This window comes from Rhinocladiella mackenziei (genome assembly GCF_000835555.1).
Source record: "Rhinocladiella mackenziei CBS 650.93 unplaced genomic scaffold supercont1.8, whole genome shotgun sequence".
NCBI lineage: Eukaryota > Fungi > Ascomycota > Eurotiomycetes > Chaetothyriales > Herpotrichiellaceae > Rhinocladiella > Rhinocladiella mackenziei.
Window position 1 is genome coordinate 1,595,591 of NW_013550597.1, and position 24,146 is coordinate 1,619,736.

Here is a 24,146-nt window from a genome sequence, read left to right on the forward strand (position 1 = left end):
AGGCAAAATGATATCTTTGGCACGTTCAAAGTTCCTGTCGTTCGACAAACTCTGACTCAGCCGGATTATCTGATAGCCCCACACTGAGGGTAGCGTAAGGTGGGGAGAGATTAATGCCGAGGCCGGGCGTCTTTGCGGGGAGATACATGCTTGCCCAAGGGCCACTTGCACTGCGCCTTAGAGCTGCATCTCACCTCCCACACACGATCTTCAACGACCACGGAGGCATTGAATTCTTCTTCCAAGATTCAAGACCATCATTGGCGTACCAACCACCAGGCCTTCGTTCGGCCCGACTCAGTCTCCTGCGGTCACGGCATGTCGTATCTGCTTTTCCCCGTGCGAGATCTCGTATTGGCGTCAATCTTTTTTTGCACCACGACACACCTCTCTCTTTGGCCTGCCACCATCTATCATCGCACCTGAACTCACGATCCCCTCCGGGCCAACCATGCTAGCTGCTCTACCGGCTTCTCTTTGCCAACATGTCCGAAACCAACCGCCCGCGTCTTGATCCTTCTCCCGGAGCTTCGGCCATGACCGACCAATCCGACCCCAACCCCGGTCCGTCCTCGGACGTGAAACGTCGATCTAGCAGAACAGATCCTCGACGACGATTCGAGTGCACATATGCTGGATGCGGTCGACACTACTCTCGTGCTGAGCATTTGTATCGCCATCAGTTGAATCGTATGTTTCCTGCCCCCGACAAGGGTTGCCCGTCACCAAGATAAAAGCCATCACTAATGTGATCCAGACAATCCCAAAGAGATCTACAAATGTGATTATCCAGGATGTACACGTACGTTTGTACGGCAAGACCTCTGTATTCGCCACAGAGAGCGTCACGAGCATCGTGGAAAGTCGGCCTCGAGACACCCAGATCCCACCCGGGAGCCACTGTCTCCGAGGTCTTCCTTGAGCGAGGAAGCGGCCAACACTCCTGGGTCTCCTCCCAATATTTTCGCAACGCCCAGGCCATCCTCGGACGCATTGCCGTCTCCTCTCCTGGGACGATCGTCCTTTTCAGGAGAATCCACGCTCAAGGCCACCGATCTGCAGGCAATCATTCAGCACACCCAGACAAACGGGTTGGACGACCATGTCACCTCCCCAACCTACCCTCCGTCGCATCAACATCAGACGACTTCGCAACACAATCTTCATGGCACTCTCCCGCCTCCCGTGCCACCTCGGAACTATGCATTGATCAACATGCCCTCGGAGCCTCCCTTGTCCCTTCAGAGGTCCCACAGCACGTCCGAAAGTGTGTACGACAGCCTTGATCCCGCTATTTTGAGCAAGTCGGAAGCCCGACCAAGCAATTCGGGGACTCGGGCCACAAATAATCCCCCGGGACAAGACAAATCCACCGCCGCCTTCTCCGTATCGAAACTGTGCGACCCGCCTTTCAATGATTCACCTGTCTCCATGAGAGATGAATTCACGACTTGGCTCTTCGAAGATGCCGGCGGCCTTCAGACCGCCTCGTTTGCCATGCCTGGCCCAGGAAGCATTGGTTTTACAAACGCGTCGGACGCGTTTGGCAATGCAATCTACTCCAACTATTTTGCTGACCCGTCATTGGACCATGCTTACCCCGGTATGATGCAACCGCGGACAGTTGAACCCACGAACAAAGTCCTCGAGCTTTCCGGAGATAGTACCTTATTGTCGCATGCGAAACGCAAGTCCCTGATTACCTTGATGGAATATCGATTTAACGAAGGGGACAATCCATTCATCCGACAGCTCCGAGAGGAGATATTCCAGGGGAACCTCGATGCCGAGGATCACGTTCTGAGCATTCGCTCGATGCAGCATTACATTGGCTCTTACTGGTATCATTTCCATTCTCAGATGCCGATCCTGCATCAGCCCACCTTCTCGGCCGAAAACATTCACGAGTACCTGCTCCTCGCCGTCATGACCATTGGTGCGGCATATCTAAATAAAGCTCACGGGCGGTCCGTGACGGATGCAGCCGCCCAGCTGGCTACGTTTATTGCCTGGCATCTGCGGTGGCAAGTGTTCATGCATAACGATTTCCATCCTCCGGCCAAGTTGTGGGTCTTCCAAACCCTCATCCTATTGGAGATATTCGAGAAGATGAACGCGACAAGGATGTTTCATGAGCGCTCCCACATCCATTATGCGACGACGATCAATTTGATGCGACGGGGAACAGCCCTCGTGGACACGGCGAACCAAGAGTCCGCCCGCCTGCCCTCGACTGCTGAGGAATGGTGGAGTCGTTGGATCACAGCAGAAGCGACTCGTCGAGCCGCTTTCGCAGCGTTCTTCCTCGATGCCGTGCATGCCAACATCTTTGGTCATTCATCCATGATGGTGGTGCACGAAGTGCGTCTACCTCTGCCCTGCGATGATGCCTTGTGGTCGGCCACGTCCGCGGCGGAAGTCGGTCGCGTGGAAGCCAGCTTGCACGCCAATGGCATCAAGCCCACGACGTTCTTGGATGGGCTGAAGAAGACATTGACCGGTCGCAAAGTCCGCACCAACAACTTTGGGAGAATGATCTTGATGGCGGGCTTGTTATCGGTGTCGTGGCATATGAATCAAAGAGATCTCCAAGTTTCCAGTCTGGGTGTCTCTCAAACGATGGGGGTCCCAGATGGATGGCGGACTCCCTTGACCAAGGCTTTTGACTTCTGGAAGAAAGATTTCGATGAAAACCTCGAGCACATGCGAAGAGCGGCGCTCCCCTGGCAAAAGAATGACACCGTGTCCGGTGACGAGGATACGGCGAAGACGGCCAACGTTCTCCACCATATCAGCCAAATTGCCATGAATGTGGACATCTTGGATTGTCAGATCTTTGCAGGCATCAAGAGACTCTTTGGTCGCAACATCTCCAACGCCGATTATGAGAGAGTCAAAGCCAAAATTTTTGACTGGTCGAAAGGCCCGAGTGCGAAGGTGGCCGTGTATCACTCACTTCAACTGTTGAAATCCGTGATTTTACCCGGCAGAGATGGATCGAAGAAGCTTTACAATGCTCGCGATGACTACCTGTTGATGAGACCATGGTGTGTGTATATGGCCGCCCTGGTTGTTTGGTCTTATGGATTTGCCTTGGATGGTGTTCTGCGACCATTTCCCAGCCTTCTTCAACCCGCGTCCTCGCCCGGAGCTGCGTCGGTGCTGTCTCACAGTCCCACCCATTCGATGCTGAGCATGGCGCATGATGGCAGTGAGCTCCAGATCGAAGCTGTCGTGAAGGATGCACATGCCTTTCTCCAGACTGTGGGTGCCGTCAAAGGCCCGCAACAACTGGACTCGATCAAAGACGGGAGGAACAATGTCGTCGGTGTTTTAACGATTTTGGAAACGGCCTTCCGTGAATCAAGATGGGAATTGTTACATGAAGCTGCCGACCTCCTTCGCAACGCCATTATGCTGCTCAGAGGAGCCAGCCGCACATGAATCCTGCAAATTCCAGAGGCTCACTTTTCCAGGGCAACGTGCCTGGATCGGTGTCCCTCGTAATATGAGAATGCTTCGCCGAGAGGTGCTCCCATAGGGACACCATCTTCACGTTGTGCACTATTGCGGCGTTTGTCGTCAAGGCAATATTTCAGAATCACATGGGGAACTGCATTTACGTGCTTTCATTGGCCAATACTAAAAGGCATGACATATCCGGCCGTCTACCTTCCGCTTCTCCTACTAGCGCGAGGGACATTTTCGGCACGGTTCAACGAGGGCCGTAGTCTGTGTCGAAGGAAATTGTGGTCAGAGACCGGCTCCTCTTGAGGCACAGATCTGGCGTGTCAGGTGTGCCGGTGGGGCTCCTCTAACGTTCCCAGCCAATTTCCTCGTTATTCTTCGTCCTTTCCCAGACCCGGCTTGCTCGTTCGGATGGCTATCCAGTTTCCCCGTGAATATCTTGATGATACAAGGAATTTCTTGCCAGCCCTCCCGAATGCGTCTTCACTGCATCCTAAGCACAGAAACAATTTACCCCCCCGGTAACTTGAGAAGATGGACGGCTCTGGCGGTCAAGAGGGGAAATCCGTTGGGATGTCGTTAGCTTGCCTCTTTGTGGGGAAAAGGCGGAGACGAGCAGCTGCAGTTTCGGGCGCGCACACCATGAGTTTACTTCCAACCCCCACCTTGCAAAGACTTGCAGCCCGTGGGGGCTCCTCTCGTAACTCTCCCTGTTGCTTGCATTTTCTTCTCCAAACACAATCGGAGAACAAACGTGGACGCCCACGCGATCCGACAAGTTTAGTCACAAGTTTCACCGTTGAGCTTTGGATGCTGAGCCAGTGAGAATAAAAAGTGAATGCATGTCAGGCCCACTATTAAGTTGGGTTGCCACTGATTTCTCCCGGGAGGGCCTCGTGGGTTTCGTTTTCCTTTCTATTTCTTGAAATCATCCAGCCGATTTTGTTCACTTTCTTTCCGGTGAGTCGAGTGTGCGAATATGGCTACGAGTGAGCTCAAAACGCTGAATGGCGTCACCAACAGACATCATCCGGAAGTCCCAAGCATGCCACTGGCAAAAATAAAAAGCATCGAGTATTTCCGGGTCAAGCCTAGATGGCTTTTTGTTAAGATCTGTGATGATCAAGGTGGATATGGTTGGGGGGAAGCGACTCTAGAAGGTCATACCAAAGCGGTTGAAGGAGCCCTGGACGAAATCATTGACCGTATCATCGGTTACGAGGCGGAGTATGGCTCTCTTCCAATTCCCTGACTGCCGGTGTGTCTGACGAAATAGTGACATCGAACATATCTGGCAAACGATTTGGCGGCTAGGTTTCTACCGCGGAGGCCCTGTCTTTATGTCGGCCTTGTCTGGAATCGATATTGCACTATGGGACCTGAAGGGTAAGCTTTCATCAAGGCTATTATGGCTGACAGCCTGACTTACCATTCTCAGGTCGAAAAATGAATGTTCCCATTTATCGCCTCTTAGGGGGCAAAGTTCGCAACAAGGTCCAGGTCTACGCGTGGATTGGCGGTGACAGGCCTAAGGACATTGAAGTGGCTGCCAAAGCCCGCATTGCCCAAGGTCTCAAATGCATCAAGATGAACGCGACGGAAGATGTTAACTGGCTCGACTCCCCTTCTGTTCTCGATGCCACGGTCGAGCGTCTCCAAACGGTTAAATCTCTTGGTCTGGAGGCAGGTCTTGACTTTCATGGCCGCCTGCACAAACCCATGGCCAAGCAGCTGGCGAAAGCTCTGGAGCCATACCGACCCCTCTTCGTCGAGGAGCCGCTGTTGGTTGAGCACCCCGAGGGCCTCAAGCAGTTGTCGGACAGTACGACGATTCCAATCGCGCTGGGCGAGAGACTGTATACCCGATGGGATGTCAAACGATTTTTGGAGGATGCGAGTATCGATATCTTGCAGCCCGATATCGCTCATGCGGGTGGCATCTCGGAGACGAAGCGAATCGCTAATATGGCCGAAGCGTACGATGTGGCCATCGCACCTCATTGCCCTCTCGGTCCAATAGCGCTCGCCGCAAGTATCCAGGTGGCATTGAGCATTCCCAACTTTGTCATCCAAGAAATGTCTCTGGGAATGCACTACAATGTTGAAGCCGGCGAGGAAGATCTCCATACCTATATCGTTGATCAGTCCGTGTTTGACATCAAAGATGGCTTCGTCGAGGCTCCGACTGGTGCGGGATTAGGTGTCGAGATCGATGAGGCCGTCGTGCGTCGCGTCGCGCAGAGTACCCAACCGTGGCAGTGTAAGGAGTTCTATGGTCCCGATGGTTCAATTAGGGAGTGGTAAGGTAAGGGCCGGTCTCGGGATCTTTCTGGACATGCAGTTCGAAATAAAGAATCGGATGGGTTGTAAATGAAGGGTCGATGAGTGATGGGAATTGTATCGGCGGTTCGACCACGCTTGCTCTCCGGGTTTTTTTCGCCCACCGTTTGTCTTCACGACATTTAGATCATCAAGAATGTGTCAGGCCAGACAAGAGAGGAAAATACTCAATGTCGTACTTCTGTCTATCTATTCTGATGTGTCTCATCTTGCTACGCTCTCTCATTTTCGTGTCCATGCACGTCCGTCAACACATATCAAAGTCTGATGCCACCATACTCATCCCCGAATCTTGGCCTCACCAAATTCCACTTCCGTTCCCAAGCTTAAGAATCTACTATTTTATCGAGTACAGCAGTTTCGAGCAGTGGCTGTGCAGATCTGCGCTCGGCACTGGTCCTATTCGAGTGTGGATTCCGGCAAGGACGTCGCCTATAAAACGGCCACGATTGTTCACAGATTAGACTAGTCTTCAACACACTTTTTCACACCACTTTGTTCAATCTTGCTCTCTCACACATTAGATAGGAACACTGACGGCGGGTGGAAAGTACGCAATTCGCCTATGAATGACGTTATAGCTTATTCCAAGATCTAGTCGTTGTGGGATACATAGCACTAGGAACGCCCTCGATATTCGAGCACTTTAGAGCAATCTATTCCTTGGTCATTTATCCAAGAGGAATAGTACACAAAGCAAACGTATACGAGTGTCAGCCAATCTACCACGGGCGATCCCCTAGAATGTAACTTGAGAACGCTGCCGGGTCCAAAGGGCGGTTCTCACCGAAGTCCACGCGCCCAGGCCGATCCCACATACTATGAACAGCAAGGTGATCAAAATCTTGACATCGGCGGTCCAGAACGTACCGGCTTTCCTCTCTTGCACATCTTCTTCGTCGACGGTCTTGAAGCCATACTTGGGAATGTACTTGAAGTCGAAAACGGTGCGACTTCCCCGGCCCCATTCCTTCGACAGATTCCGCCGGAAAGAGTCGATCAGGTAGCGGCCCAGGACTGGGATTGTTCGACCGCAGATAATGTTACGCGCCAGCGACATCGACGTAGGCGACGGCTTGTACTCATACAGATAGACTGATTCCATAATAGCTTTCGCCTTGACCGGCGTCGAGAAAAACTCGGTGGGTGTCCCCATATAGAACGCCACCAGCCGCCATAATGCGATGTAGTCTTCGATCTCTTGCTCTCGTATGTGGAGCCCTTGGCGCGGAAGGGATCGCCAAATGATCGTGGCCAAAAAAAGCGCTATTGTTCCGACACAATCGAGGTCATTCACCGGGATCCCGTTCTGTTCCACCGAGAAGTATGAAGGACGTGAAGCGGCGAGTTGTATGATCTTCCGTCGGACTGTAGCATGGAGGAGGCGGACGCGAAGAGAGGGGGCGAATCCAACCCCATCCGGCTTGAGTGATTCCACGTTCTTGGTGCATTCGAGGACGAATTGTGTCTTCTCGAGAAGTCGGTGGCGGGCTGCCTTGATACTGAATCCTCCCGTCCTGGAGAGGACTGCGGCGGTCCGGTCACCGGCAGTGCCACCTAGAAGAGATTGATAAACAAGGCCGGTGAAAGTCGCTACGCCGTATCGGTAGAAGACATCCTAGCCTCGGGCAACTTGGTTCCAGTCCGTCCATTCAGGAACGTTGGTTACCTCATCCCACAGCTGTTGAAGCTTTTCATGTTCGCGATGGTGGTCAGCGACCTTGGTGTTGTCATCTGACTGATGGGACAAACCCATGTTCGACGAAGATTAAGACGTGAACGAACCTTTTTTGGCGAAAATGTAGCTAACGGTGGTGTCGATGTGCTCTTATAATGTGAGGAAAATGTGCGAATTCATCATTAGACTCATTAAGTCATCCAGGTTGAGCGAGTGTGCATGATGTCTACAATCGGGCTTGAAGGAAATGTTAACATCGCCCTACCGTGTCAATACCGGGGCTCAAATGCTTCATTCAGGGCTTACCCTCTCCTGGTGAGTCAAGTTTGCGTTGTCAGTTCTGGAAGCCAATGACGCTATTTGGGCCTTTTTTGGCTATCCAGAATCAGGCCATGATTCCTATTCTCTAACCCATGAATGATCCCCCCTTTCCCCAAAGGGAGAAAACTGAGCCTCTGGCCTGTATTTGTTTCATTAATCGCCATCCAGCTGCAGCTGGCTGCAGCCAGCAGCACTATTTATCGATGTAGTTGCGCGCCCATATCCTGCTTGACCACCCAAGAAGTGTAGAGTATCTAGACCGTTCAATGGACAATCCCAAGACCCACGCAAAAAATGATGTCAAACTTGGGGGGTTGCAAATGAGATGTATTGAATGCTCTGTCTCTTTTGGCAGCTGGTCCTGCCAGATTACCAGTACAAATACATGCTTGGTTGACCCCTTTTCTACTCCAATTCTTCCCCTATATCCTGCATAGGAGTGATAACCCTTTTCCCAGTCAAGGAATACTGCCTATTGCTCGACAGATGACGTTGACTTTGCGATCGACGTTATGTAATGTTCTCCAAGATAAGCTACTCCCGTATTTATCTATAACGTCGTAAAGGATTTTACCTATACGACCGATAAGTCATGGTAATCGCTCGCGCGAACCGGTAGTGAGTATGGGCGCGTAGATTTTCCAAACCTTGATGGTAATGGAGCCCCCGCGGGATGAGATGTACTGTCCCCACCCCCATGTCCCATATTTCCACGGCAAGTCTCTCCTATCTAAGCCAATGAGACCTAGAGGCTGTGCCTGGGGGTGCTGCTTAGGGTTTCTCCGTCTTCGTCTTGTTTCCTCTTCGGGGCCTCGCCGTGAATGACACCGAGATTCGGGGATGGTCTGCCGAAGAGCTGTTGGCAATATTCGTGGGATGAGACTGAGTCGAACCCCCCTCCCCTTCTCCACATTGATTTCCGGACGAATGTTGGTGAACTAGATCAAGTCGGGGTTTCCAAAAGGTCAAAGGCAGATGCAGATACTGACCTCGTTATGACCTCCTGACCCGCTCAGTGAATAACATCTCAACCACGCGGGATTGCTTGAATCACTAGCGCTAGTACTCTAGGGATTCTGATATGTGCGGAACCGTTATTCATCACATCTGATTCAATTGCTGGAGAAAGGGGGCAAGATTCTGATTCAGCTCGGTTGGACACATACCTTACCTGTGCGGAGAACGGATAACTCCTGTGGCGTGGGAGACCAGGAGCAAAGGACAGTCGGATTCAGTGAGAAGACGACATTCGGTTCAAACCGGGAGGAATTGTTGAGATTTTACAATCAAAGCAGAAGCTCAGACAGCTTCTGACTCGAGCGGGAAGTCCCAAATATATCTCAGCCCTGAAGCCATAACTGCGACAAACAGAGGAGGGCCAAAATGGCACTTACGTACCCAAGTATGTTCTCACTGGAGAACCGAGTGGCAGTTGTCACGGGAGGAACGAGAGGCATTGGAGCCGCTATGGCTATGGCGTTGGCAGAGGCAGGTGCCGATATCATTCTCGTGCAGCGAGAGACAGTCAACACCACCACCAAACGAGCCATCGAATCTCTCGGGCGCAAAGCCTCCATCTACGCTGCCGACCTCTGCTCTCAAGACGACGTCTTGTCTCTGACCCCCCGCATCCTCGCCGACGGCCATGATCCTTCCATCCTCGTCACCTGCGCCGGTATCCAACGCCGTCACGCGTCCCATGAATTCCCCCTTTCTGACTGGAACGAGGTCCTCCAAGTTAATTTGACCTCGGTATTCACGTTGTGTCGGGATTTGGGCGCGTACATGCTCACCCGGGAGGGTCCACAGAGGGGGAGTATTATCAATGTGGCTAGCTTGGTGAGCTTTCAGGGCGGATTGACTGTGCCGGCCTACGCGAGTGCCAAAGGGGGCATTGCGCAGTTGACGAAAGCACTGAGTAATGAGTGGGCCAGTAAAGGGGTGAATGTCAATGCAATCGCGCCGGGGTATGTGAGGACAGATATGAATGAGGCGTTGCTCAAGAATGAAACGAGGAGTAGGCAGATATTGGAGCGGATTCCGATGGGGAGGTGGGGGGAGGCAGAGGATTTTAAGGGGACGGTCATCTATTTGGCGAGTAGGGCGAGTAGTTATGTTAGTGGTGAGGTGGTGGTTGTGGATGGGGGGTGGATGGGGAGATGAGAGGAGATAAGGGGAGGTGAAGGTAGAAGACATAGTGGACGGTAGATAGTGGAGGGAAATCAAAATCAAGATCAGGGATATCAGGCATCCTTGATGGGTACTCGGGAGGGAGAAGAGGAGATTTCTATGAGCCGGTAGAAGAAAAAGGGGGGATAGGGATAGAAGATCGAATGGAATGGTATAGAGATGTCCCGTCTTGCCTAGACAGATAGGGTGTGAAAGGACGATCGAGAAAGATCTGGAAGGAATCATAGTAGGGGGTTTGATTCTCTTGTACGTTGTGCATACCCACCTATATATATACAAAGGCCGTACCCCAGACATAACGAAATACACGGCTCTTCCGGTAGTACGCTCACATACACACTCTCTCCATCTGCACTGTTCAATTTTCGGTTCGGCGTGGGAAAGGGAGCTCGTTCAGTTTTCCCGGCATCTTGAAATAAACAGCCTGGGTCGGCCTTAAAGCGTATACCTAAACCCGGCCATCTTCTGGGCTTCTGTTGGGCCACTCTTGCCGACATCCTGGCCTCGATCCATCTTCGCGTTCTCACGGCGTAGATAGATGCGAATGACGGTGGCAACAAGGATGGCAAGTCCTGCGGCGGCGAGATTGACGATGAACGCCACGATGTATCGCGGGGGAGACCGGTAGAGGTACGACGTCCAGATATTGGGCGTGTTGGCGACAGCGTTGATGGCGGCGATGGCGGCGGCGCGCTTTACGGCGGGTTGGTTCAGACTGCCAGTAATCCAGGAGAGGATGACGATTGAGGCAGAGTAGAATGAGGCCGGCATCAGCATCATGGCCACGTCTGAAAAACGACGGGAGTGTTAGTCAGCTTGGGTCGATGACGGGGGATCAAAAGGTGCGATACTTACAGCGTGCCGCGATATTGAGAGTTGACACGGCGATGACGTTGGCCACCATCGTGATACCCAGGGGACAGACGATGTGTAGATAGCGCTCTTGCTTTCGATCCGAGTGGAAACCGTTGATCAACATGCAAATCACGCAGAGCATAAAAGGAGGAGCCGTAAGTCCGTACGTCTTGTTCCTCGAATACCCCAGCCCGCCCACCACGGAAGGGAAGAAATTGGTCACGGCGGCTGAGATGTACACGGAAGTCAAAAGGGTCATGAACATCCACATCTTGGGATCGGAGAGGGCCATCATGAGTCCTTTGCGACCGCCCACTTCTTTCGAGTTGTCTTGTTGGCCGAGATCGGATTCGAAGTTCCAGAGGACCCAGTTCTTTTCTTTCTGGGTGAAGCCACGGAGTTTGCGGATGGAGTTGGGGAGGATCAGGGCGAACAATATGGCCAGGGCAATTGTCACGACACCTTCGATGAGGAAGAGCTGGAGAGGGAGAATCAGTGGGATGAGGTAAATGAGGGAGAATGGCCACTTCATGCTTACCCATCGCCAACCTTCAAGACCTCGTTCTCCATCGAGTTCCAAAATTCCAATGGCGAAGAGTCCACCGAAGGCATTGCCTAATTGGGAACCCGAGTATAAAATGGCGGTTCGGAGGGCGAATTGCTGACGAGAATAGAACATCGAGATGAAAAACAAGGCGCCCGGAAAGAAGACGGCTTCAACGAAGCCTAAGAAGAATCGACAAGCCAGAAGTCCACCGAAATTCTGAACGACGGCCATGAGAGCGGATATGAGGCCCCAGACACCCATCGCAGCACAGATATAGATGGCTGGGTACTGAATCTTTCCCACAACAATGTTGGATGGGACTTGCATCAGGATGTATCCTGCGAAGAGGATACTGACGCTGGTTTGATATTCAACGGCCGAGAGTCCGAGATCGTAGTCGATATCGGCTAATTTGGCGCTGGCGATGTTCTGTTACCCTGGTTAGAAAATGGGGGTTCAAGAACCGGGTCGAGACATCGTACCTGTCGATCGAGATAATTGAGGATATACATGATAGTTACGCAAGGCATGATAAAACAATCCAATTTGAAGGTCGCTCTTCGGCCGAGAGAGGTGAGTTCTGCATCAGAGAGACCGACTAAGATTTCGGGCATCACCATATGTGAGTGTTCGATGCGGACTTTCTCTGCTCCAACATCCTCAACTCGAGATGAGGACGGGCTGGGCCGTTTGATCTCTTCTGTTACTTCTCTGGAGTCCATTTTGGATGTACGGAAGAATGAACGAAAAAAAGGCGTCCTGGACGTAAGTGAGAGGTGCTGCAAAGTCGAATGGGAAATCTGCTCCCCTTATATCGTGGGGGCATTTTCCCCAACACGACGTGAAGACGTCGGCCATGACGAAGCGGTTGACGTCCGGCAACGTCCCCGAAAGAAAGAATCAATAACGAGACCAACTGTCCCATGAACCTGGTCCAGGTGGGGGATTGTGGGGGGTTGATTTCATCACAATATCAACATCAAACCCCCACGGGGAAGCATGATGGCAGGGATTCCAATGTCACAACACCTTACCAGCTGAGGATGAGATATCTACCGAGGACGCCTTGTTCCAAGCGAAGCAAAAAAGGGAAACGATCGACAAAAGGAAGCATGCGAGTCGTCCAGTTTCGAGCCCAATTGTCAAGAGCAAGGCTTCATCTCGGCATGTGACGTTGATAGGATGATCCCAACCTCCTTCGGATGGAAGTGTATAGTGGTTGAAGAGAAACGTCGGTGCAATACAAAATGGAACATCTCAGCAGATCGAAGCAATCGGTCGTACCACGTGATCTCGCGTAATGAGGCGGCTTGACCAACTCACCAAGTTCCAAGCCGCTGCGCGTTCCTCATCTTGAACTCAACTTTGACGGTCGACACCGGAAATCTTCTTTCATTTTTGGTGCGTTCCGCTTCGCTGGATTTCCTGCTTTCACGTCTTGAATTCCAGGAGAGTATTATCTCGGTCAACATCGAAGTCCCGCCGAATGCGTTACCCTACCTCTGATCAACGGAGACCCTTGCGATCCCATCCGTGGTCTCGAAGCCTCCCACATACCTTCTGAGTATAACCGTTCCGAGACTGCTGAGCTGGGGACTTTCTTGAAGAAATGGACAAAAAATGGTTCGAATTTCTCCTACGCCGAATAGGAGCGGCCTGGAGCATCTCGTGGGCTGATGCAGGAATATATGTATATGTATTGTCTCGAGATGAATTATCAACATGCAGCCTCGACTGGCTCTTCCAAACCTCTGGCTATGAGCTGGGTTTCATTCGGCTGTTAATAGCCAATAACAAGGTATAGAGCACCTCGAGGATGGGAATCGGTATACCCAATTCCCTTCCCTTCCGCACGGGAGTTCCCAAAATAACTTCCACTTCCATCGGTCGGCCCATTTTACAGTCAGCTTGCATACTACTGCCAATCGGTTGCATGGCCAAAATCTTCTCGATCAGTTCGTCAATCAGTTCGTATTGGATCGGTACGTCACATTTTCTGGCCACATCAATCACTTCCCGCATCAATTTCCGGGTCATGGGCATCGAGTCTGGCGACGACTTTAACCATGAATGAGTATCGAGCATCGTAAGAGTAGTCAGTGAATTCCAGGCCACGTTCCAGACGACTTTCTCCCACCGCTGGATTTGGATATTCTCTTCGACCGTAAATGGTGTTCCGCCTTGTCGCAACAAGGACGTGAATTCGTCTAGTTTGGTCTTTTCAAAGGCAGGCTCCAGATCTTTATTGGGAAAGATGCCTATCTGGGTGTTTTCTGACGCCCAATGGTGGACGACTCCTGGAGTGTCTTGCTGGGCACCCACCCATGTCTTTGGATGAGGGATTAGTGGCATCCTCGACCGACAGGACGTCGACATACCACGCAGCTCAAAATCGAGCATTTTGGAAACGCTTGTCGAAAAGGATCTTCATTTCCGACCCCGTTCTGAATGATGGCTATGCATGTCTTGCTCTCATCAATAGCCGGAGCCAGTTGCTGGGGTATCGACGCCTGATCAACAGCCTTGGTGGTGCACACAATATAATCGTAAGTTTCTCCTGCCTCGGCTGGCGTTTTCACGACTGGTGGTGAAAGTCAGCAGCATCACCCCGGAGGAATGCCATGTACCTACCTTTGGCTGGTCGAACCAGATGTTCACCATGATTGGCGCTTTTGATGAGAAGACCCTAGAACGCCGACCGTGTCAACAAATGGCGGACATCCCTTGTGAGTTCGATGAAGGAACGAACATTTTTCTTAACAGCCTCGTGGTTCGAACGCGCCACCACGGTTAACCGCACACGTTGTGTTCGTTCCAAAATGAACGCATAGAACGATCCGATCCTGCACGCCTCGGATCAGTATCATGCCTTTGAATGGGATCAAGCAGGCCTTGTACTCACGCTCCAAGGCCATACAGCATGACATTGGTTTTTTGTGCCATTTTGATGTTCTGAGCTTTCTGCGCTCGCCACACCCATTTCAGGTTGTCTCCTTCCACCCAGTTCTTTTTCTTGGGTAGAGCAAAACCAGCTTCAAAGCTCTCTGGGCATTTCTTTCATATGAGAGGGTCCTTCTCAGAGTCCGAGAGCCTCGCTTACTTGTCAATGCCGAGCCTGGCGCCCTTCAATGACATGGAAATGCGAGTCGGGGATTTGGCTTTGGTCGTGGGGGTTATGGACCCACTGGGACCACGCAGATGATCCGGCGGGCTCCTGATTTCTAGGCATCGCCCTTATTTTATCCGGTGGACCTTCTCACCAACCCCGTCTCAATTTACTTTGTTGCGTCGGTTCGAGAAGAATGGGATTGTGGTGTACCAACTTGCCTACCGGGGGATTTCGACCGGTCGATCGTGGGGTGAACGTCAAAAATCCGCAGGGATGCTTTTGGGACATATGGCCAGGCCGCATGAATGCTGGATAGTCCGGAAAGCTGACGATGCCTTGGATTCTTCGCTTCACCCACTACTGACTTCTGCTCGTATCTGTTCAGCATCATATCGTCAACCCGATTCCACATACGGCCTCCGTCCAGCGTGCACTGACCTCGAGGATGAACAAGATAGCAGGTGCTGACGTGGCCAAACACAATCACCGGCAATCCTGCTGGATTGTCGTGTATGGCAAGGTTTATGACGTTACAGGTGAATTTGAATTCGAAAATATCCCATTTGCTGCAGAGGTTCACCAATTCATTCCAGAATTCCTCGACGAACATCCAGGAGGAGCGCAAATCATTTTACGAAGTGCGGGACAGGATGCCACAAAGGAATATGAGAGCGTCCACAGTCCGGGCCTGATTGAAGACACGCTTCCTCCAGCCGCTTTTCGTGGGATTGTCCACCCTGACACCATTGGCGACCTCCGAACAACAACCTCGCCCCGCACGTCAGACCGGCCACAGGGCAATCGTATTCCACCATTGAGCTCGATGATTCGTGTCGATGATTTCGAGGCCGTCGCGGAGAGATCCTTGAGTCCTCACGGATGGGCCTATTATTCTTCTGGAGCAGACGATGAATATAGCAAACAGGACGCACGTCGAGCTTTTCGCAAACTGACGTTACGACCACGGATTCTTCGGGAGGTTGATATGGTTGATACGAGAACGACCATCCTGGGAAAGAGCTGTAGCATGCCCGTGTATGTATCTCCGTCAGGATTGGGTAAATATGCCCATCCCGAGGCCGAGTGTGCATTTGCGTCCGGGGCTGGGAAAGAAGGACTCATCCAAGTCATTCCGACAAGCCCGAGCATGTCGATCGAGAAGATAGTAGGCGCCCGAGTGAGCCAAGATCAGCCTGTCTTCTTTCAGCTGTACATGAATAGAGACTATCAAAAGGCGGAAACATTGATCCGACGCGTTGAGAGCCTGGGGGTCAGCGCCATATGGCTCACCGTTGATTCCCCGGTTCTTGGAAAACGGGAGCGTGATGATCGACTGAAAGCCCAGGTACGAATCATGTCTGTCACAAGAACCATCAGCATCCACTGAGGCCGACTTGGATCACAGATGAATGAACATGACCAGATGGCCGCGATCACGGAACGGAAAGTCGGTGTGGCCAAATTGGCAACCGTTGGCCTTCTGAATCCGAAGTTGAACTGGAATGATATATCTTGGATCCGCCAGATGACCAAATTGCCGCTGGTTATAAAAGGCATTCAAAGCGTCGAGGACGCTGTTTTGGCTTGGGAGCATGGAGTGGAGGGGATCGTTCTCTCTAATCATGGAGGTCGATCGCAAGATACGTAAGGATATTTATTTCCAATGAAACGTGGTGCCAACATGACTTTAGAGCTCAAGCACCTATGATCACGCTCCTGGAAATCAGAAGATATGCACCTCATCTCATCGACAGCAAAATGGAGATATTTGTGGACGGCGGTATTCGTCGAGGCACGGATGTTCTCAAAGCCCTGGCTTTAGGGGCTCGTGCGGTCGGACTGGGACGACCATTTCTGTTCAGCCTCACCGGAGGTTATGGAGAGGCCGGATTCAGGAGAATGGTACAAATTCTGAGGGAAGAGCTCGAAGGGAATATGGCACTGGCGGGAGCCACAAAGATCAGCGAACTTGTTCCTGATATGGTTAACACCAGGAGACTCGAAAGGGAAATTATCGGGTCCGTCAAATTGTGAAAACTAGAGAAGGCGGACAAATCTGGAGACAGGGCCGATGTTGGTGAAAGGAACTATGTCCTGCGGCCACTTTTGCTGACCTTGTCCTTGCAGAACGGCCGACGAGCACAGGGCGAACCGCGTTAACTGATGTGACGCCGTCACTCCAGAGTCTCAGAACAAGGCTATCGGGGACGGAGCCGAGGTTGACCAGGGGAGGTGGGGGAGAAACTCACATGTCTCACCATGTACACGGTAATTCGAACGAGATCTAATTCATATGTGCTGGTCCTTTGCAGCCCGACCGATCGTATCCGACCAGCACATGTCGAGTACATCACACGCCGCAGCGGGGATATGGACCTAAAACGACAACACTCGCCAAGGCGGCTGGAGGGAAATGCGTTTTCCTAGCAGCATTTCTTCGGTGCCTCTATGCTCTGGGTGAGTTTAGCCGCTTTTAAGGTAAAGTTTAATTAATTTGGGTTTATTGGAATTTGCGGAGGTCAGGCCGGTTCCGTCTTAGCGCCTGTGCGGGGAGTGGCCAACCTGCTTTAGAGTTGGTATAACCATTTATCCCTTCCCAAGTCTAAACGAACTAAGGCACTTGGGCGGCAGGACTGCCTAAAAGTTAAGCAGTTTTCATGAAGCGGACCCCCGCCTTCTTTCTTCTGGCGGTCCTTGCTCCGACATCCGCCCTCAAAACCGCCCCCTTTGTATCGTGTCGAGCATGCGATATTGACTTCTTCTTAGCTCCAAGCGCTTGGGCTTTGTACTTTTTCTCCAAGGTTTAAAGCCCACCTCAAATCGTGGTCCAGAACAGCTCGCCTACTGAACCACTTCGGGTCCATCGGCCAGGGGAACTTTCATGAACATTGATGCCATTCTAGAACTTTTTTTCTTTTCGGTGTCTTGCCATTCAGATTACTCTCTGTTCATGCTTCATCCATCTAGGAGAATTAGCCAATTATGAAGCTTTCATGATCAAACGGCAATTCCAGGCAAATTCGTCAGCCCTACTATGACTCAATTTCAGGACCATCAACATCCCTGTACGCGTAATCTGACCAGGAAGACGGCCATTTCTCCTTCAGCTACATTGCGAACGGTTGGCTATGCCAAATACACTTCAATCAGTGTCAATTTGACTCCAGCAGATTGTTGACAGCCGGAAGCATGGATCACACCCATCAATGGCATGAGAGATTTCATTGCCCCTCATGTCCCAAGTCATTTGTGAGGAAGGCTCATATGCTGCGCCATCAGCAACAACGTCCGTGAATTTGGTCTTCCCAGATCGCCAACTTCCACAGCTCTAACCCTGTGCTGCAGATGTCGCTCAAAGACCATTTAGTTGCACTTTTTGCTCCAAATGTTTTAAGCGCAGGTACGAGTCACAGGAAAGATTTACAGGAAAAAGCCCACATCTGACTCATTTGCTTTAGCGACGTGCTTCGAGCACATCAATTTCGATGCAAAGAGAGGGGGGAAGCACCGGTTCCAGAAGGACAGAGTAAAGGTCGAAAAAGATCGTCATGTCTTTCTTGCGTCAAGCTGAGGACGAAATGTGATCAAGAGACTCCTTGTACTCGCTGCCAGGAACTAGGAAAGGAGTGCATCAGATGTAAGTCTTGGTCAGCATTTCCTCGGCCTCCAAATTTTGATGTCTTGTTGTCAGCCTCAAGTCCCCAGAAGACGCCGGAGGTTCCCCGACCCAAAAGTCGCGATGCGATACCCATTCACCATCTCCTGAATGCTCCGGAGGACGATGACTTTATCGGCCGATTTCCGATTCGCAGCAACCCGAGAGGCGCGGTCGGTGAGGATGATGAGACGACCGTGGGCGACCACGAAGATTCGTCCGAAGCCTCTCATTGGAGTGAAGATTATGAACACCATGATGTTTTTATTGGTGCAGAAATTCCGGATTTGGAAGGGGTCAACTTCGATTCGTTCTTTGGCGGATTTGAATCCTTGACATTTGGCTTGTACCCTCTCCACTCCGACTTGTCACGCATTACCAGTGGAGGTGGAGTGGCTTCTGATACGGCCATGGCTCTTGAACCTCGCGCCTACGAAATCAGACAGTTGTTGATGGAATCGGCCTCGAAACTAGCGGATCAGTTCCCGGAAATCCCACACAACCCTCATTTGGCTTCTTCTATCCGGCTCCTTACCCACACCGAACTGGACCACTGCCTCGATCTGTTCTTCGGCAATTACCATCGACACTGTCCGATCCTTCATCGACCATCTTTTCAGCCGACAATCGTGCCAATCCCTCTCCTGCTATCAACCGTCGCACTCGGAGCGATGTATTCTCCGGAGCCAGGGAAAAAGGCGTGGATGAAGAGTTTGTTGGATGTAATGGAAGCATATATCTTTTCTCTACCCGGGCTGAGGGAAGAATATATCGGTGGTTTAATGCTTTCCGAAGCTCAAGATGAAGAAACTTTAAATTCTCAATTCCAGCTGTTTCAGGGAGGATATCTGATGGTTGTCGTTCAGTATTTCTCAGGGAATTTGGCCGGGAGGAGAAGGGCTCGACGGCAAAGGTTTTCTACGATATTGAGTGTATCTCTCTCTGCCTCAGGATCGTGTGCTGAGCTAACACATTGGCAGATTGCCAGATCATTCGGTCTGCCGACTGCACAACATGGAAGCATCGTTGCAATACCGGACGAAGCAGCTTTCCAGCGATGGGTGCGAAACGAGTGTCGAGTTCGGTGAGTGTCCACATGAAAATTCACCGCCCGAAATTCAGCCCGAAATTTCTCCTCTAACAGCCCATCGGCAGGACAATGAACATAATCCTCGCACTGGATTCGGCGATGGGAATTTTCAACAATGTCCACCATCGAGTTGATTATTGTGAGCTCGATTTACAGATGCCTTGTCATCCGGAATATTTCGAGCTTTCGAGCCACGCAGAGATGCTGCGACGATCCTCGTTTCCTCGTGCGCGAATAAAACTGATCGACGCGTTTGCAAAACTTTTTGTGTCTCCCAACGAATTAAAATCCGCCTATCAAAATGAGGTCTTGTGTTGTTGGGACATGCTCTATTTAAGTCACGGTATGCATCTCATGCTGAAGTATTCGAAACAGTGATATCCGGGGTTCTGACGATGACGACATTGTTAGTTCTATTTACACACTGCTGGCAACATCTTCTCGGGAACCCACTCAATCGAATCTCCGCTACTTCCCTCGCCTTCGCCTCGCCCGCGGTCATCGAGCCCATGAAAACCGCTCTTGCTAATTGGAAGACTCTATGGGATGATATCCGTGTTAATGTCCCTCGTTCCACCGTCAGCGAGATGGGCTTCGAAACTTCCGCCGACAGCTACTGGACACTGACCAAGTTAGTTGTGCAGAGATTCGAAGGGAAATCCCCCAGCCATCATCATCCGAACGGCGCCGCAAACACAACCACTTTTCTCAATGGTATGATGGGCAATGATGATACCGCGAGTGAATCTAGCGCGAATAGCTTGGGGATGGGAGGGTCAAGTACAGGATTGGATTTCATGCCACTGGAGGCCGATTGTGATAGTCAAGGGGCACATTTGAGGAAGATTCTCAAGCGGTAATGGGCGGCGGAGGAGGGGAGTTAAATACGGATGATCCTCGTTCTCCCCTTCCCGACCATTGCATTGGCGCCTGTGGCAGTATTGGAGACGGAAAGGGCCGACGACTCCTGCGGCGGGACTTCTGGCTGACTGAGATGGTGACGGACCAGACATCGATCAATATCGACTCTTGATCAATCTCCCATCCGACCTTCTACGACGCCGCCTAATCAAACTAATGCTATTTCTTCAACCGATGTCTCCCTCGCCAAGCGTTCCCCAAACAGCCCCATGTTTCTGCTTTCCTCTCGAACAACCTGGATCCAAATTTGGTCAACACCTCAGTCGCAATACACCCGTCGATGTGGTGTGTCGGCCGGCCATTCCCAAAGCCCCACCACATCCATACCTCCAAATAGCAGATCGGATAATGTACTCACATATTGTGAAGAACCGAGGTTACCATATCCATACCAGCGGGGGGATTTTCCGAGACCAACAAACACGTCGATTCAATCTTTCCAGATGAGAATCGGTACTCTGGCCGACAGTCCCCAATTTTGCGGGGAAATGTTCTAGCAATGGAAGCTAAGCAGACCGTCTTTTTTCCACGAGTCCCTTGACGATGGGGCCCTTTTCAACGACAAACTCTTGGCTGTCTGCTTCTACGCCAGATGCCGTGCCGTATGCGTCAGCGGTGACTTGGCTGATGGAAGCAGCAAAAATGGAAATTTTAAGGTCTCGGTTCTTACCGCGACAGGAGGTCAGATCGTTCAGACCAAACCCGGGTTAGGACGGGCTTTGCGCCCGCATGACGAATACAGTGCAAGAGACGAAGCGGCAGTATACAAGACTCCCGGAGTCGAAGACCACAACGTACCTCGATGAGCACATGGTCATGTTGCGCTCCGGCTTGGGCTCTATGGATCCTGCCTTGGCGGCGCAAAATGAATTTCGAGAATGAAAATGATAATAAAAACGAAGATATAATATGATGAGACGTGGGAGTCGGGTAGTGGATATTGAAAAGGAAAGGAATCACTGAGGGACTGGGGGTTTGATGTATTGGGTTGATGGGCGGTAAATCATGGTATGTTTCCTATTTGAGGAAAGGATTAAGCTGGGTATTGGGTTGTGTTCGGTGTGGACGTTTGCATGTTACGACTGCGATGAGCTTCGGTGATTGACAGGATTTGAAAGGGAAATTGACATCTCAGACGGCGTTTGAACCTTGAGAAAATATCCCTAGTGGCGGCTTATTTGATATACCCCTTCCCTGCTCGAAAGGGGTATATATATCTTGTCCGTATACTGGTATCGTGACCTACCGGAATGGAATAGATGGGGCTCGATTGAATTCTTCTGCACATGACCGCAGTCCGAGCTCACGAGCATAGTCGATAATGACACAATGTGCTTCAGGCGTTCGATACCCCATCCGGTTTACGTCCCTAGACTCAATCTCAACCTCAATCAAGGGGAAAACATTTGGTGGGTAGAATGATTTCAGGGTCATGACGACCCCTTAAACATCAACGGGCCCCCTCTCTTCCTCAACCTCTCACCATATACGAAAATCCCCGTCAACACCACCGTCGCCACCGCGACAATCACGGCCTGCAACCCGAATGATACCCCATACCCGCTCTCTTCACCCCACGGCTGCTGAAAATAACCGACGGAAAACCCACCTGCCGTCCTTGCAAAGTTGAGGAACGCGGACACCTCACCAGAACCGTTCGGGTAGCAATCGAGCGCATACGCCGTGATCGCGACACTCGCCACCATCACACCGAACACGTACATGCCCCAGCCCATGACGATGGCCGAGTAGTGGAGAAGATTTTCCAATGCTTGACCCACGATAATCAGGCCAGGAATCATAAGAAACGCCGCGATATAGCAAGGGGGGAGGCGTGCTTCAGGCTTGAAAATCCCGCTGTGACGGACTAAGTAGCGGTTGAACAGAAAGTCGTTGAAGAAGTGTCCGAAAAGTTCGCCAAGGGACACCGCGACCAGGGGTGTGAAGTAGACATAGCCCACGGCGCGGGCGGAGAAGCCGTAGCCGCCGAGATCGCGCGGTGTGCCGAGAAGAAGGGACGATGTGATGTTGATCCCGACGGCCCACATAAAGGACATGGCGTAGTAGAGGAGCGTTGGCAGGATGACGGGTTTGATCAGGACGGCGAAGAGGCGATGGAATGAAGTGAGGACCGACAAGTAATAGTCTTTGTGGTGCTGTATTTGCCAGATGCCTACAAGGCGCAGGATTCGCGAGATGCCGCCGGAGGGACGAGCAGGTTGTTGGTCGGCTGGGATGTCGCGACGGTACCATGTCTCATCTGCGAAGAGGACGATGAGGACAAGATCGGCACAGCAGATTGCGAAGACCAGCCAGAAGACGTTCCTCCATTCGCCTGTTCCAGCGATGATGAAGTTGCCGAACATGGGGCCACAGTAGGGGGCGAGCAGGAATAGGGACGCCCATAGGCCGATCTTGCGCGCGTGCTCGTGGAAGAAGAACATGTCTTTGATGAAGGAGAGGCCGATCGTTTGGCAAGCGGTCAGCGTGAGGCCCATTAGAGCGCGGAGTGCATAAAAGGTATCGAAGGAGTCCGTAACCGTGCAGCCGAGCGTGAAGAAGGTGCCGAGGAGTGTGCTCCAGAATAAGACGGGTAAGCGCCCCCAGAAGTAGATGGGAGGAATCCAGAGGATGCCTCCAATGCCACTGGATGATTTCGTCAGCCCATGTGACCGATGTAGGAGTAGGGCGGACATAGGAAGGGGATAGGGAGGAGGAGAACAAGAAGAAAGATTTTGTCAATGGTCAGCTGGTACTGAAGGCCAACACCATCGTAAGAGATATCCAGATAGGTAGGTAAGTATGGATCTATGCCATAGGAATTGAAGGAGTAAGGGAAGAGGGCAGGAAGATGGATGGTACATACAGCATTATAACATTCAAGTTCCCCGCGTAATTGACGTGCGCGGGACTCATATTCCACTCCGCTCCCTGGGGAACAATGCAGGGTATACCGGCACCGGAGCCAAAGTCTCCGCAAAAAGCAGAGAGCGCGACAATGAATAGAATCATGTGCTTTTTACCCCATGACCAGTTCAACGGGTCGTAGGGATCGTCGCTCGGTTGTGGGATTAGGACGGTCTAGATAGCAGGTTCCAAAAAAGTGATCAGTTTTGCTAATCTGGCAGGGGGGAAAGATGAAAAATAAAAGAAGAGGACATACATGGCCGTCTTTTGCGAGTTTGAGAGCCCCGGCAGCACCCTGTCCTTTTTCATCATCGATTCGAAGGAGGACGGCCTCATTTCCTTGGTTGAGGCTGATTTCATCGGAGACGGAATGGATATGTGCTGTAGGCGGTGGTGTTGAGTCCGACGACGCGTTCTGTTCTTCAACTTGAATCGTTTCAGTTTTGGCCATTCCTTGTACTGGTGGTGGAGAAGGAGTAGCCATTTTGCAGAATGTTTGGGGAAGGTCACACTGGAAAAAATTGCTGGAAAAGGTGAAAACGGACTGAGGGAACAAGAAGCTGGTGCTGGTCAGCCCGTCTTTCAAGAGTATATACCATTGCAGGCATATGTACTATGTACAGTGGGACGTGGTGGTTATCATGGGTCATGTAAGAAAATGAAGACCCCATGGGCTATGTGCCATGGGACATGCATGGCTTGGGAAGAGCGAGCCGGGTCGCTTGGTCCGTCTCGCCTAGGGCTTCCTAGCGCCCGGAAATTGCCAGGGTAGTTTGACTAATGGCATCCATATCCCAGGTTTCAGGGGGTTTGCTTTTCTTCGCTACTTCCGTTAGTTCGTTCAATGATTCCTTGCCCAAACCTGTTCCGATACCGGTCGACAACGTGGCAAAAGACCCCGTTCTGTTCTCAGTTCTTCAACAAAGAGCTTTGCGGGCTAGGATGCCATCTGTGTGTCTCTCAAGGAGAAGCGGTATCAGATGGCTTTCTCTTCAATAAGTCTATCACATCTCAAAAAGCTGACTGCATGGAAATGGATTGACTGCTCCGGGTCTGCACCTGGAG

At 51.4% G+C, this 24,146-nt stretch overlaps 9 protein-coding genes across 9 annotated transcripts; 5 read left to right on the forward strand and 4 right to left on the reverse strand.

Annotated features, from left to right (window-relative positions):
- Positions 1 to 485: 485 nt before the first annotated feature.
- On the forward strand, positions 486 to 3,444 carry Z518_10184 (uncharacterized protein; the record flags this gene model as incomplete). Its single annotated transcript, XM_013412800.1, has 2 exons — positions 486 to 690; positions 758 to 3,444. 2 exons carry the CDS (start codon positions 486 to 488, stop codon positions 3,442 to 3,444), a joined length of 2,892 nt encoding a protein of 963 aa, XP_013268254.1.
- Positions 3,445 to 4,447: 1,003 nt separating this feature from the next.
- Positions 4,448 to 5,772, forward strand: Z518_10185 (uncharacterized protein; the record flags this gene model as incomplete). Its single annotated transcript, XM_013412801.1, has 3 exons — positions 4,448 to 4,695; positions 4,745 to 4,854; positions 4,907 to 5,772. The coding sequence occupies 3 exons, from the start codon at positions 4,448 to 4,450 to the stop codon at positions 5,770 to 5,772; spliced, it is 1,224 nt and encodes a 407-aa protein (XP_013268255.1).
- A 775-nt stretch (positions 5,773 to 6,547) lies between these two features.
- Positions 6,548 to 7,564, reverse strand: Z518_10186 (uncharacterized protein; the record flags this gene model as incomplete). Its single annotated transcript, XM_013412802.1, has 2 exons — positions 6,548 to 7,426; positions 7,478 to 7,564. The coding sequence occupies 2 exons, from the start codon at positions 7,562 to 7,564 to the stop codon at positions 6,548 to 6,550; spliced, it is 966 nt and encodes a 321-aa protein (XP_013268256.1).
- A 1,626-nt stretch (positions 7,565 to 9,190) lies between these two features.
- On the forward strand, positions 9,191 to 9,970 carry Z518_10187 (2-deoxy-D-gluconate 3-dehydrogenase; the record flags this gene model as incomplete). Its single annotated transcript, XM_013412803.1, has 1 exon — positions 9,191 to 9,970. One exon carries the CDS (start codon positions 9,191 to 9,193, stop codon positions 9,968 to 9,970), a length of 780 nt encoding a protein of 259 aa, XP_013268257.1.
- A 462-nt stretch (positions 9,971 to 10,432) lies between these two features.
- On the reverse strand, positions 10,433 to 12,121 carry Z518_10188 (uncharacterized protein; the record flags this gene model as incomplete). Its single annotated transcript, XM_013412804.1, has 4 exons — positions 10,433 to 10,785; positions 10,853 to 11,330; positions 11,391 to 11,828; positions 11,882 to 12,121. 4 exons carry the CDS (start codon positions 12,119 to 12,121, stop codon positions 10,433 to 10,435), a joined length of 1,509 nt encoding a protein of 502 aa, XP_013268258.1.
- A 1,033-nt stretch (positions 12,122 to 13,154) lies between these two features.
- On the reverse strand, positions 13,155 to 14,342 carry Z518_10189 (uncharacterized protein; the record flags this gene model as incomplete). Its single annotated transcript, XM_013412805.1, has 5 exons — positions 13,155 to 13,727; positions 13,778 to 13,980; positions 14,031 to 14,085; positions 14,149 to 14,242; positions 14,302 to 14,342. 5 exons carry the CDS (start codon positions 14,340 to 14,342, stop codon positions 13,155 to 13,157), a joined length of 966 nt encoding a protein of 321 aa, XP_013268259.1.
- Positions 14,343 to 14,953: 611 nt separating this feature from the next.
- On the forward strand, positions 14,954 to 16,542 carry Z518_10190 (uncharacterized protein; the record flags this gene model as incomplete). The annotated part of the gene is made up of 3 exons (XM_013412806.1): positions 14,954 to 15,853; positions 15,914 to 16,152; positions 16,200 to 16,542. 3 exons carry the CDS (start codon positions 14,954 to 14,956, stop codon positions 16,540 to 16,542), a joined length of 1,482 nt encoding a protein of 493 aa, XP_013268260.1.
- A 1,199-nt stretch (positions 16,543 to 17,741) lies between these two features.
- Z518_10191 (uncharacterized protein) lies at positions 17,742 to 20,113 on the forward strand (the record flags this gene model as incomplete). The annotated part of the gene is made up of 5 exons (XM_013412807.1): positions 17,742 to 17,794; positions 17,967 to 19,095; positions 19,144 to 19,247; positions 19,319 to 19,596; positions 19,665 to 20,113. 5 exons carry the CDS (start codon positions 17,742 to 17,744, stop codon positions 20,111 to 20,113), a joined length of 2,013 nt encoding a protein of 670 aa, XP_013268261.1.
- Positions 20,114 to 21,604: 1,491 nt separating this feature from the next.
- On the reverse strand, positions 21,605 to 23,565 carry Z518_10192 (uncharacterized protein; the record flags this gene model as incomplete). Its single annotated transcript, XM_013412808.1, has 3 exons — positions 21,605 to 22,820; positions 23,041 to 23,255; positions 23,338 to 23,565. 3 exons carry the CDS (start codon positions 23,563 to 23,565, stop codon positions 21,605 to 21,607), a joined length of 1,659 nt encoding a protein of 552 aa, XP_013268262.1.
- Positions 23,566 to 24,146: the final 581 nt, after the last annotated feature.